Source organism: Ziziphus jujuba, chromosome 9 (genome assembly GCF_031755915.1).
Source record: "Ziziphus jujuba cultivar Dongzao chromosome 9, ASM3175591v1".
In the NCBI taxonomy this organism is placed as follows: Eukaryota; Viridiplantae; Streptophyta; class Magnoliopsida; order Rosales; family Rhamnaceae; genus Ziziphus; species Ziziphus jujuba.
Genome location: NC_083387.1, coordinates 21,185,367 through 21,200,206, shown reverse-complemented (window position 1 = coordinate 21,200,206; position 14,840 = coordinate 21,185,367). Strand labels below are relative to the sequence as shown.

Sequence of the window (14,840 nt, the reverse complement as noted above, 5' to 3'; positions counted from 1 at the left end):
CATAAAAGTATATGGGTTCGAGACGATGAAAAAAATAATAATAATAAAAGAAATTTTTTTTAACATGTTAATTTGATTACGTTGATTAATTTATCTCTCCTTACTATCGATACAAACTCGAAATTCTTATGGAAATACTACTAATTATCTTGTTTATATTTTCAAGTTCCTCCTTAAAATATATTATAATTAAGCCGCTATACTTACAGCTTGTTATGCCTCTACAATTTAAATTTTAAAATAAAAAATCTACTTCAAGTTGTGCATGTTCCGCCTAAGTGCTTTGTCTTGGTAAAGTCATTATGTGGCAACTTTAAAGAAGTCTCCTCCAATAGTTGAGAAAATTCGAGGAAATAGCAAAGAAAGCAACAGGTAATTAAATGTTATGTTCCTTTCTATAATTATATAAAACTTTAGGGGGTTAAACATACAATATAAATTGAATAACAAAGAGGGGCAGTATAATTACTACTAGAAGAAATTAGAAAGTAGTATATGTTGGTGAATGGGCCTATCGTTTACCTAAGAAAGGAAAGACTTCTTGAGGTCTAATTAGAAGACTTCCAAGTCAAAATTTTCATCAAAACCCAAGAAAAATACTAGTTTTTATTTATTTATTTATTTAGTTTGTTGGTATTTAAAAGTATTATTTATGATGAGAAAGATAAAAGTGTTGTAAAGAACGCGGAGTCGGTTTTTGAATTGACAAGTTTAGCAAACTATGTTCTCCTTTTTGTGATCACTAATTGTTTTAAATAGACCTTTTTTTTTTCTTTTCCTTTTTTTTGGATGGTCCCTCCACCAGTTAAACAAAGAGCAAATTCAAAATTTAAAACATATTTTATAGTGTTTTGATTGATAAAATCTTAAATCGATTGGCCCAAATAGAAATAACACTTACTCATAGATATAAATTTATTTAGCCTAACCACTTGGATCCCTCAAGTCCAAGTCCTCAGGTCAACTCTGCTCGTCATCATGTACTTCATACATTATAATATTACTGTGAATTATGCTTTGTTGCTGTATTATATTGCACAACCATGTTTACATTTTATGATTTTATTATATATGAAAGGACGTTTGTATTAGCTATTGAATCCATTTAAAGATTGATGTTTAAGAGTACATCAGTGGTCTTTTTCTTTTTTGTTTTTTTTTGTTATTTGAATTTTTAGTTCGGATCGATGTAGGTTTCAATTTGTACAAAATAAAACTTAATATTTTAACCCATACTGGTTAGGCCATTTATATAGTTTTAAGAATATGAATTGACAATCTATATAGCATAAAAGTTAATATAATCTAAATTTAAATATTATAAATGTACAGTTAAATATGAAATTGTTTATGCACAAAAATAATTTGTGGCCATTAACTAATTATATATTTTATTAATTTTTTCTTTTTAGAAACAATTGAAAGAAAAATTTTGCTTTTTTAAGAAAGTTAACAGAATCTCTAAAAGAAGAAACTTATCCTAATAATATCTAAGCCACATCAACTTAACATTCATTTTAAACATTTCATTGAAAAATAATTTATTTAAAATATCCTTTATATTTCTTATGTTGTGTGTTTATTTTCACACTCTATATCCTCATTGAAGATGCTTCTAGCTCTATCCAAGAGCCCAAAAAAAAAAAAAAAAAAAAATCCAATCAAATTGATGTGAATTTAATTTTTACAATATAAGTCATTTTATTTTTCGCTCAACTTTTTGTGTGCCAAACAAAAAAATCCGAACAAAATGCTTAGGCAAGAGTGGTTAAAGGATAAGTGACCTTCGGGGAAGCTTCAAACAAAAAATTCATACCAAATATGGTGGCTAAATTAAAGACCTATTAAATTAGGAATAATATTGGCAGAAAATGACAAGTTTACGAGCGGAGGGACGTTACAGAATTAATGATAGTTGTTTTTTATTACTGTCTAGACGTGAGAAATCCTATATATATATATATATATATAAAATATTTCTTTCATCCAAAAAATCCTTAATAAATTTTGTTTTGGATTCATCCCATTATCCATAATAAGGTGCTTTCCATTACCTTATTACTGGCAATAGGTTTATCTTGGATAGGAGAAAAAACGTGTATATATATATAATTAGTTTCATGTCAAATTAACTTGATGTTTTTAAAATCTGATCTTCTAGTATTAGCTTTTTGATCACAATGATGGTTAGGATCTACGATAAAATTTTAAATCATAGTCCTTGAGCTATCCAATAATTGAAAGAGAAAATTTTGATAGTAAAACCATTAGGTCGACTGAGAGGAGCTTGGTTATATATATATATATATATAGATAGAAAGAAAGAGAGTTGGACTCACATCAAGTTGATATGATGATTTTAGCTACATGTCTTTCTTTATAAGCCCTTTTTTGTATTTAAAAATCAATAAATTTTCTAATATGGATTTAATTGTATTACTAAAATTTTATTTCAATAAAAATTGGTAAAACCATGAAGTCAATTGATATGAGCTTGGTTTAACTATATATATATATATATATGGAGTCAAGCTTATATCATGAGGATCTGATAGTTTTAACATCTAGTCTTTTTTTATTAATTCTTAAATCACATCAAAGATTAAAATTTAAAATTCAAAAAGTAGTTATATATGAATTTAGTGATATACAAAAATCTTTAAAATCTTATTTATGAAAACTGAAGTTTGTTAGAATTCGGTAATTAGTAAACGTAATTAAATTTTAGCTCTTGATGCAGTCAAAAAGCTAAAAAAAATGTAATTATAATGTTAGTCCTAATATTAAGAATCCAACATGAATCTGGCTTACACACACGAGTAAATCAAGGAAATCATTGATTTATTTAAATTATAAATGCTTGTGTGGCAAAGATTTAACCACCGCATAAAATGATAATTGCTATTTGAATTTAATTTAAGATGTAGATGGGATATGATAATCTTAGCATTTGTAAATAAATGTCCTTTATATGATAAAGTTAGGGATCTTAACTAGAGAACCTTAGTATAGTTTGTACAATTAGGCTCACATTACGCTTTTTATCGGCTTTTATATTAACTATTTTAAAAGTTAAAATTTGAAAATATATTAATATTTTAATATAAATATGATGAAATACTAAAATTTTATTTAGGCCAAATAAATCTATATGGTTCCAAAAAACTATTAATATGCTTTTAAATATCAACCATTAAAAAGATTTAAATGCTAATAATGCAAATTCCAGTAGTAATATCATTTGATTAACATATGTAAACCTAGTTATATATATCTCTCTGTCAAGGCAAGTAAGACAAGTTAATAAAAAAAATATTGCATTGAATATTTCTTCGAAACCATATGATATACACCAAACTTGATTTTGGGTCCAAATTCTGTTCTTGCAAATTTGCATGATGATGATGATGATGATAATGATGATAATAATAATAATATTTGAGTTGAATTGATAGAATGTAGCTTACTCTTTTGCTCCCTAGTATGTGTGAATGAAAGTAATATATATATATATACAATTTTAATATATTGGGAAACTTAGGTTGTATTTTATATTGGACAATTAGTAACATGATAATTGTATTTTATATTGGACAATTAGTAACATGATAATTGCTAAGGATTGTCATTAGTTTGTATTTTATATTGGACATTTAGTAACATGATAATTGCTAAGGATTGTCATTTGCCAAACTAGAATTTTAGTATTAAATGAAATCATTAATTGAAGTAATTTAATACAAATATTATATATACTTGGACAAATTTCGTTTAGATTTTTTTGGTTTTACTCTAATTAGGAAATCATCGTTAATTGCTCTTTTTCTTTTTGTATTTATTAAAATAGATCTAATTCTTAAATGACAAAAGGGTCTTCTTTTTCGTATTTCTTCTAGAAAAATCAATGTTGTATGATTAAATAATATTGCAAAAATATAATTTTGAACTTAATATTTAATGTTGTATGATTAAATAATATTGCAAAAATATAATTTTGAACTTAATATTTAAAATTAACACGTAAAGATGATAAACAGATCTATGTTGATAGATATAGAAAATTAAAATAGTATTAGTTATAATTTTCCAAAAATATAAGGAATAAGTGTTTCTAAAACAAAATGAAAAAGATTTAAATTAAATTTGTCCAATATACTATAATATTGGTACGATGGTACTCTAAATTATATTCAAGTAAAACATTTAGAATCTGGCAAAACTCAAGTATTGTTGAAATCATGAGATGAATCAGAAGGTTAATTTTGATGAAATTTGGTGATTGGATTCCAGGAAATCGGCAGAGACCAAAGTATAATCAAAAGACCGACTCAAAGTATTAATATTACTAGAGGGATATATTAAGCAGAGACCGGAGACCTGCTGACCGGCTTAATTGGTAAATGTTTGAAAGTTGAGTTTTTTCATGTTAGTATTTTGTTTTCAAACAATCAAATAATGTGGTAGAAAATTTTCTTGGAAAAAAAATCCTCCTCTCTCTCTCTCTCTCTCTGCCTGGATTTTCCAGGTAAAAGTCCAAAAATCCAAGAAAATTGAGGTCAAGCAAGAAAGCAAAGGACGTGTTATATTGTTGTCGATGTCACCACGGTGTTGCTCTCGCGACTTTATGTCAAGAAGCCGTGTGGGTCCCACCATGGTTTTGGGAGGTCCCTTCCCTCTCCTCCACATAGTTCCAATCTTTCATAGACTATTCTGCCATTCTCTCATACATAATTGATGACTTGGTCTAGATTTCTTTTTCAATGAACCTTTTTTTTTTATTTATTATAAAATCATAAACATCTATCACACTAAGTCCATATCCAAGTCCATATCCTACATATATTCTTCACCCCCTTATAAATATTTATCTTACAAAGTGTGTGTATGCATGCAAAGCATAAACATAAAAAACAAACTCTGTTTAGCTCTAATTTACAACTTCAATGGCTGCTGCTTCTTCTGCTTCCAACTCAATGGACGAAATGACACCGGAACTTGACCTTCCCGGTTTCCGATTCCATCCTACTGAAGAAGAACTTCTCGATTTCTATCTCAAAAACATGGTCATGGGGAGCAGATTACGCTTTGACATAATTGGTTTTCTCAATATCTACCGCCATGATCCTTGGGACTTGCCTGGTACATATACATATATATATATATATATATATACATATTTGCTTAACTATATTTATATGTACAATTCAAGATTAACCTTGTTAATTCAATTAGTTATATGTCACACTATATATGAAATATACATGATTGTACTTACATGGTTGTTGAATTTATAGGAATGGCAAAGATTGGTGAAAGAGAGTGGTACTTTTTTGTGCCAAGGGACAGGAAGCATGGCAGTGGAGGAAGGCCAAACCGAACTACAGAAAAGGGGTTTTGGAAAGCAACGGGTTCCGACCGGAGAATCGTGAGCTTATCGGAGCCAAAGAGGATCATTGGGTTGAGGAAGACACTTGTTTTTTACAAAGGAAGAGCTCCAAGAGGAAGCAAGACCGATTGGGTCATGAACGAGTATCGTTTGCCTGATAATTGCCAAATGTTAAAGGTACTTATTAATTAAGTTATGCTACTTTTCCAATATTAGCAGCTAGCCATTTGAATGGGGGTTAGTTTTGCTTAATTTTTTGCTTCGTCTTCTTAACTTAGAAATGAATTATGTTTCTTACATATTCATATATCATTTACAGTATAAAAGAGAAAAATAAAAATAAATAAAAATAATTCAAGAGCTTTCTTCCTTTTCAACCGATATGGTACAGAGAAAGGATAAAAATGACAAAATAAATAAATAAATAATAATAACAAGTACTAATGAAGATGATGAACAAGGAAAAGTCTTCCAAGTTTAAATATCCGAGAGCCTTCCAACTCCTGATAGGTACCTCGTATGAAGTTTCCATTTAAATGTTAATTTTGAGAAATAGTTGGATTTTTACTTTAAAGAAATTTCAGTAAAAAAAATATATGAATGCCAAGACTTAAGAAGTATAAGAAAAATCCTTTTAGATAAATAGTTTGGGTCCCATTAGTAATTGAGCCGTGCGTACATTTATTTTCTTTTATTAAAGAGGTCCAATATCTTAAATGTCCTTCACTAATTCAATTTATTACTATTCCTACCTACAAGTCAAGGTTCAACCTTAATAAGACCAAAATAAAAAATAATTTTTAAAAAAAAAAAAACAACAAAACAAAAGAAACTCGCGTGAAAATGCCAAATATGCCCAGAATCAATTGCAATAAATTGATATCAAACAAAAAATCTACAGTTACGGCTTCTTAAAGTTTTAGTCAGATCCTTAAATTAAACACTATTTCCATTCATTTTCTCAGTGTGGGATTTTAGTTTTATTTAGTTTTATTTTTTAAACAAATGCAGGACATAGTATTGTGCAAGGTGTATAGGAAAGCAACTTCCTTGAAAGTGTTGGAACAGAGGGCAGCAATGGAGGAAGAGATGAAGAACTTTCATGCTTCCCCTGCGTCAACTCCATCTCCATTAACGGAAACCTTCTCGTTCTGCGGCACAATGGAAGCGGATCCAACTCCGCCGCTGCCGCTGCCGATGCCTTCGCATCAAATGGTTTTGAAGAAGGAAGCAGAAGAAGAAGTAGCACTTGTAGAAGATGAAAAAGTTGAGAAAGAAATGGATCAGCTTAAAGGGTCTTCACAAACTTTGCAATTACCATTAGGGAAGAACAAATTGCCAGAGATTCAGGTCCCAAAGATGACCATGGATTGGAACCAAGACCCATTTTGGACACAATTAAGTAGCCCTTGGCTCCAAAATTTAACCCCCTATGCCAACATTCTCAATTTCTAGCTGGCTCAAAAGTACTCTACAATATGCACAACTAGTGTGAAAATGCCAAGGGCAGAAAATAAACTTTGGTCTTTGTAGATAAATTTTGTTTCACAACTTTAATTATGACATTTTGTCACCTCTTGAAAGCTCGCTTTTGAAGCTTCTAGCTGAGTGTAAACAAGGGTGGCTCTGAGTCCGTGACCTACATTTCGTTGTTTTTTTTTTTTTTTTTTTTTTTTTTGGGGTAGCATTTCGACGTTCTAATTAACGGTAATTTTAGATTTAATTTTATTATTTGCTTCTAATTAGATTTTCTTTTTTTAATTCTTTTGTTTGTTTTTGGTTCTTTATCTTGCTTGTGAGAGAGCAAAATGCTATGCGAGAATGTGATTCGATGTCCGAGTGGCAACGACCTCACTACCAAAAAAAAAAGGCATTAGTTACAGATTTTAAGTTAAAAAGTTATTGACCATCATATGGGTAATTTATAGTGGCTAAAAATATTTAGCCATAAAATGTAGACTTTTAAATACAATGTTTGTCCTTTTTCATGGAAGGACCCATGAAATCGAAAATGGATTTCATGCTCTATGGACCATTATCCTTTCTATCCTTAATAGACGGGAAAAAAAGGTGTTAAAGGGCAAGAAATCATCTTAAAAGTGGATCTTCATTTTGTTGAAAATTTGGTTGTTTAGGAGTTTCTTTGATTCATTTTTAGGTCTATTGTGTAAAAGTTTAATGCTTTTTGGCTTCATTTTGTGTTGCAGCGACAATCCATATAGTTGATTTTATCCTGTTTTGGTCATGTTTTCCTTTGACAGAGTTATAAAATAAAAAAGCTGAAGATTAAGGACATATTAACAAATAGCCTTTCATCCATTCTTGTTTTGACTATGTTTCTATGTTATATAATTTATGACGCTGTGACTTGGTCTTCTAAATTTGTTGAATTCGGGCACAAATAATACAATTAAAGGTCACAAGTGTTTGTTATTAATTTCCGAAACAGGGCTGCAAAGCATATTAATGAAATTTGAAAAGAACATTGATTTATAAATGTCTGGTAGGCAGAAAAGAAAATCAAGATATGGAGGGACGGAAAAGGGAAGAAAATAACATTTTAGAAATTATCTAATATATGATGGCAACAAAAATAAAAGAGCAAATGATGGTTCTTATATTAACGTTTTCAGTTTTAAAAAAATAGCACGCTTCACACAGTTTAAATTTAGGGGGGTGTATTCGATTAGGAATTTAATAGATTTTAAAAGATTTTAAAAGTCCAAAAGTATTCAATTAAGATTTTTATGGAATCCATTAAAATATTAGGGTATTCAATTCAGAATTTTATAGAATCTATATAAATCTGATGTTATTCAATTATGACTTTTTAAAAGTCCATAAAAATCTGTTGGTATTCAAAAAGTCATTAACTTAGAAGGATTTTACAAATTGATGGATTTGATTGGATTTTGAGACATTAGGTATAAATACTCAAGTCTTTCATAAATCCAGTTTCCACCCCAAAGATTTCATCGGATTGTAAAACACAAAACATTGAGTGAGACCCTGCTTTGAGATAGAACGAAGAACGAAGAACAGACGGACAAACCTAACCCGCTGGATGAACAGTTGAACAAAACTGGCGAACTGACGGTAACCAAAACAACGATCTTTCCTGTGGGTTCTCTCCCCGTGCTTCCTTGGTTGATCTGATTTTTTGGGTATGATTCAATTTTTCTGCTTTTTTCGCATTATCCTTCTATTGTTTGATAAAAACCCAAATCAATGTTGTGAAAGTTTTGAATTTCAAGTGAGAAGTTTTGAGTTAAAAAAAAAAAAAAAAAGAGTGAGAAAATTTCTAAGGAACGTACCTGTTAATGTATCTGTTATCTGCTATCTGTTATTGTAGTATATATGTTTAGCCCTAGTGTAAAAAGAAGTAGAAGGTTGTGCAGCCGTACTTTATTACCAATTAACTGTACTTTATTACCAATTAACTTGTTCTTTTGAAGCATTATTAACAGTACATGTCCCACATCTTTATACATGATCTCCATCGATCTTTTCCAGCACAGCCCTCCCTCTTCCTTGAGCCATAAACACATAGACAAAAGCCCCAACCCCTCCCCCCCCCCCCCCCCCCACACACACACACACACACACAGACGAAAGCAAGAGCATAGAAATAACTGCCAGATGACAAAAATTTTGAGGGGTTAGTTTTCAGAAGGGTAAAGATCATCTCAGATCAATGATCAATGATCAATGTATTTTCTTTGTACCCAAAAGAAAATAAAAAATAAAAAAAAAGAAACAGATGGATAGTGATGATCACCGCCTCTGAAGAAAGGAAAAAAATGGTTGGTAGATTAGGCATAATGAATGTGTATGTCAGAAGCTAGCCTTACAATTTTCCATCAATTAATAAATATATATAGCTTTGAAAAAAAAAAAAAAGAGTTGGTAGATTAGGCACAATGAGTGTGCACGTCAAAAGCTAGCCACACAATTTTCTATCAATTAATAAATTTATATTATAATATATATATATATATATATATATATAGTTTCTTGTACTTAATTAAACACACTTTCCCAAGAATTTGTGATTTGGTTACTGTTTCCACTATGAGTGACTGATTTGGTGTTCCATCATTATTATTGTTATATATATATATATATATATACTTCTTGTACTAATTTAACACACTTCTCCAAAAAGTTGTGTTTTGGTTTCTGTTTCACTATGAATGACTGACCATGTTTAGTGTTCCATCATTGTTATTATTTGTTACGAAAATATTACTGCCTACTTGCACTCAAAAAAATATACAATGCTATAGTACTACATGTTCATGCATATATATATATATATGATTTCAGAAAAAATTAGAAAAAATACATTATTTTTTGGTTGTAGTTAATAGTCTTTTAAAATGCATTATGAATCTAATATGATTTATTAAATATTTTTAATTTGATTTTATATTTTGATGAGTTAGAATGTGAATATTTTGATCTTGTTTATCATATGTTTAATTTATAATATATATATATATATATATATAAATGTGATTCAACTATTCATGGGCTTTATATTTAGATATTCATTGTTACAATGGGAGATTCACAACGAAAAGGTAAAACTACATATAACACATGGACCTCACAAGAGGTTAATATGTTGTTGGAACTGATGGTTGATGCTGCTAATCGTGGATGGTGTGATAATAATGGTGTATTTAGCAAACTAACTGTGGAAAGTAAGATACTTCCTAAGCTAAATGAAGCACTTGGATGTAATAAAAATTATACTCAATATCAGAGTCGCTTGAAATGGTTTAAAACGCGTTATCAAACATTTTCTCAACTCATGTGTTTCAACTCTGGTTTTGGATGGGATGCAGCCACACAAAGATTCACTGCCACAGATGAAATATGGGACAATTACTTTAAGGTGAGGTTATAAATTTTCATAAGAATGTATTTTCTATTATTATATCTTATATATATCTATATATATATATAGATATATTTTTTTTTTGTATTTTTATATGTTAACAAAATATTATATTTATTTTATTTTGTTTTATTTTTTTAACAGTCTCATCCAAACCAGAAACACCTTCGAACAGACACTTTTGTTGACTTTGAGGATTTAAAAATTGCTGTTAGAAATGGAACTGCCATTGGAAAAAACTCTATTGGATTGGGAGACGATACAGATGCAAGAATTTATGGACAAGATGAAAGTACACATGGTAGGATAGATGACTATGTATATGATGAGATTAATGAGGTATATGTTCCAACTCAACTCGATCCATCATGCCAAGCACCTTCACCCGGACATAATGAACCATCAATGTCAGAGTTCGATCCAAATTTAGAAGTTCCCATGGAAAATGTTGTTCAAAGAAAGCGAACTAGAAATGAATATGAAGGGAATACTCGTTCATTTGATCAGAATGCCACTCGAGTTGATCTTCTAGAAAAACTTTCTCATGGTTTGGACTCGATTGGAAAAATTGCCACTGAAATTCAAGGTATGTATAACCTAATGGAGAAAAGGGAAAAGGCAATTAGTGAAAACGAGAAAAAGAATGATATTTAGAATGCTATTAAGGAAACTCCAAATTTAGATAACATTGGTCGCTATAAAGCACTTGCATTGATTCAGAAAATGGGAGTTAAAGATGCATTCTTGAAGATGTTACCTGAAGAGCGCTCAGAATGGATATCATTTAATATGGAATGAGTGTTAAAACATATATTTAGCTATAACTATTTTATGAAATAGGTTTTTAGCTTTGATATATTTTTCTCTCTAGTTTGTTTAAGTGAATTTTTTCATTTGCTTTATTGTTCAATTTGTATTGAATTGAATTTTTCATTAAAGAGTTTTTTTTTCCCTTCCTGATATTATTATTTTTTATGACATTTCATATTTTCTAATAATATTTGATGTTATGTCTTAGATTAATAGAGAAAATGGAACGGGAAGAACTGGGAGAAAGAGATACACAAGAAGATGAAGAATTTTATGAAACCATTAAATTAATATTGTTGACAATTCAAGCAATACTTGAGGTATTAGATGCACTAATGATTAGCATATGTGATGAATATATCGAACGTCCACTGGCTCGACGACCAATCACTCCTAAAGGGTATAATTATATTCCTAAAGTATTGAAAGAAGATCCTCAACATTTTCGGCAACTCTATAGGATGTATCCTAATGTGTTTTTGAAGTTATGTAAAATTATTAGAGAAAAAACATATTTACAGGATACAAGATTCATTTGCATTGAAGAAATGCTTGCAACATTTTTACTTATTATAGGTCAAAATTCTCGCTATCGTATGACTCATTAAACATTTAGTCGATCACATTTCACAATGAGCAAAAACTTCAACAAAGTTTTGAGGGCTTTGAACACAATAGCACCAGATATGATGGCTAAACCAAAATCTACAGTGCCAAGTAAAATAAGAGAACATACAAGATTTTACCCTTACTTCAAGGTAAGTAATGAATGTTTTACCTATTTATTTTTTTAGTAATAATAATTATTGTCATTATTCTTATAGTATTGTTATTATTAGTGTTGTAATTATTATTCAGAACACCTTATGTTTTATGTTAGTTATAAAATTTATTATTTTTTTTAGGATTGTATTGGAGCTATTGATGGCACACATATACCAGCAACAGTGAAGGGTCGTGATGTAAGTAACTATCGTAATCGCCATGGAAAAATTTCAAAAAATGTATTAGTAGCTTGTAACTTTGATTTGGAGTTCATATACGTGCTTAGTGGATGGGAGAGTTCGGCTCATGATTCAAAATTACTATATGATGCTTTATCAAGGAGGAATGGACTTAAAGTGCCACAGGGTATAAATTGTTTTTATTATATATATTTTTTAATATGTACTAATTTTTACAAAATAATATTTATGAATTAATAATTAATATCTTATATTTTTAGGTAAATATTTTCTTGTGGATTGTGGATTTCCAAATCGTCGACAATTTTTAGCTCCATTTAGAGGGGTTCGATACCATTTGTAAGATTTTTCTGGTCTAGGTCGTCATCCCGGAACTGCAGCTGAATTGTTCAATCTCCGTCACTCTTCTTTAAGAAACGTAATTGAGAGGATATTTGGTATATTCAAATCTAGATTCACAATTTTTAAGTCTGCACCTCCTTTTTCATTTAAAATACAAGTAGAGCTAGTTTTAGCTTGTGCAGGATTGCACAATTTTCTTCACAAGGAATGTCGCTCTGATGAGTTTCCTATAGAGCCAAATGATGAATCTCCATCATCGTTATTTTCACAAGAAACTGAAGAAAATAATTTTGAAGAGCTGCTTGAAAGTCAAGAGCAACAACGAGAGAATGCTAATGAATGGAGAACTACAATGGCTTCAAATATGTGGGTGGATGCCCAAAATGCAAGAAATCAAAGTAATGAGCAATGAATTTTTTTTTTTTTAAAATAAAATTTTGCATACAATAAAAATAATAATAGAGATGATATAAAACTATTTGATATATTTATCTAATTTTATTTTAATTTATCTTGGCAATGTTTTTTTTTTTAAAATCTTTTAAGGATAATATTATTAAAGTTTAATATTCATGTATATGTTGTTTGCCTATTTGTTAATATTTGTTAATTTGTTCGATATCATAAATGTTCAACAATGCTAATTGTATGATTAAAAAAAAAAAAAAAACTATGCTTATAGTATAGAATAAATGATATTATTCACCAAAATAGTAAAATAAATTATATAAAAATATTTAAAATCATTAGAATTCCATCAAAATCTATTAAAGTCTATAATATAAATCTCATAAACTCCATTAAATTCCATATAGAATTGTGATAAAATCCATGTGGAGTTTGTTGAATTCTAAGTAAATCCATGAATTCCATCAAACATTTTAACTCTTTTAAAATCCATTAAATTCCTAATTGAATACACACCCCTTAGGATTCGACATTTGGCATATAAAGGGGATTAAAAGAATGTCTAAATTACATTTTAAACCCTTTGAACTTCTCATAAATACATGTTGTCATCATGATTCTTGAAATTCATCAAAAGTTACCTTACTATTGGAATAAGGGTAGCTTAGTACTTTCACATATTTTAATTAAGAAAAATAAATATTAACTTTTAAATATTATATCTCACTTCCTTTTCCCTCACCCTCAATATCTTTTCATCCCCCTTTCCCCTCAAATCCTTTTCCTTTCCAACAATTCTAGATCTAAAAAATAATGGCAAATAGAGGAAATCCTTTACTTCTTATTGTCCAGCAATTTATGTTTGATGAAATTAGGGATATAGATCATTCAGATGGTTGTTGTAAATCCAGGTAATGGCACTGACGAAGAGTAGGATTGAAAATCGGGTTAGGTAAATTTGGGTTTGGGAAATCCAACTCAAACTTGCAAAAACTTGACTCAGCTTTTTGCTCATTAGGTTTAACCCTACCTGACCATTGAGTTTCCTCATCTCGACTTAACTTGACCTGGTTTAAATGTGACCAAAAATACTCTAATAAAATTAATTTATGCCCTTTTGGAAAGAAAAAAAAAAAAGAAAAGAAAAGAAAAGAAAAGAAAAGTGAAAACATTTAGTTTATTCAAAAAATCCAAGAAAAAGAATATTTATTGTATTATTTTCCCAACATTTTTGGGTGTGGGCTGGTAAACTTAAATCTGACCTAACTCAAAATCGAATCGGATATGAAATTATAAAACTCGAAACCTGTTTTGGAGGTGCACATCACAAGTTGGTTCTCCTAGGGTACAAATTGATTACCATTCCTAATGAATAAGGTAAGGATTAGAGTTTTCCTCAAATCCAAATACAACCACTCTTTTTTGTAGCCAAAATTGTATGATAAAAGAGTGTTACTTTTTTTTAATTTTTGAATTTTCAAATCATATAAAAATTGTTTTACTTTTTTTGTGAAGTGAGAGCAAGAAATTAAGTTTTGATGAAATACAAATGAAAGCTTAGGTTGAAGATGCGGACATTGGTGATGTTGAAAAAGAGGAGGAAAAAAAGGTGTTACTAATTTTTTTTTTCATTAATTATATTTTAAAAATGTTTTTGGACACGTGTTAATAAGAAAATTGAACATAAACATATTGGACTAATTATTTATTCGAGGTAATGAAGAATTGTTAATTTTAAATAGTAATGCGAAATGTACCAAATATTCATTAAATTTATTTACCAAATAATACTTATTAATATATGGGTAAATATCATTTAGTAAAATGTTATAATATTTTGATAAAACTTGCTCAATACATATTTCATTTACTTCATTAACATTTATACATATTACATAGATTTACATACAAGGAAGATATGCTATACATGGCTCTAAAGGTTGTGCACATAAAAATAATTACATATGAAAAGAAAGCTATGATTTTCTAATTAAAATCACTTGATTCACTTTCATGATTACTAGAT

General features: G+C 29.3%; 3 protein-coding genes across 3 annotated transcripts; all 3 read left to right on the top strand.

The window, feature by feature from the left end:
• The first annotated feature begins 4,818 nt into the window (after positions 1-4,818).
• Positions 4,819-7,028, top strand: LOC107427314 (NAC domain-containing protein 6). The gene is made up of 3 exons (XM_016037692.2): positions 4,819-5,139; positions 5,295-5,563; positions 6,398-7,028. Exons 1-3 carry the CDS (start codon positions 4,944-4,946, stop codon positions 6,839-6,841), a joined length of 909 nt encoding a protein of 302 aa, XP_015893178.2. The 5' UTR covers positions 4,819-4,943; the 3' UTR covers positions 6,842-7,028.
• A 2,919-nt stretch (positions 7,029-9,947) lies between these two features.
• On the top strand, positions 9,948-11,087 carry LOC112492004 (uncharacterized protein At2g29880-like). The gene is made up of 3 exons (XM_048481010.2): positions 9,948-10,286; positions 10,434-10,875; positions 10,972-11,087. Exons 1-3 carry the CDS (start codon positions 9,948-9,950, stop codon positions 11,085-11,087), a joined length of 897 nt encoding a protein of 298 aa, XP_048336967.2.
• A 701-nt stretch (positions 11,088-11,788) lies between these two features.
• LOC112492890 (uncharacterized) lies at positions 11,789-12,818 on the top strand. Its single transcript, XM_048481009.2, has 3 exons — positions 11,789-11,857; positions 12,005-12,220; positions 12,630-12,818. The coding sequence occupies exons 1-3, from the start codon at positions 11,789-11,791 to the stop codon at positions 12,816-12,818; spliced, it is 474 nt and encodes a 157-aa protein (XP_048336966.2).
• Positions 12,819-14,840: the final 2,022 nt, after the last annotated feature.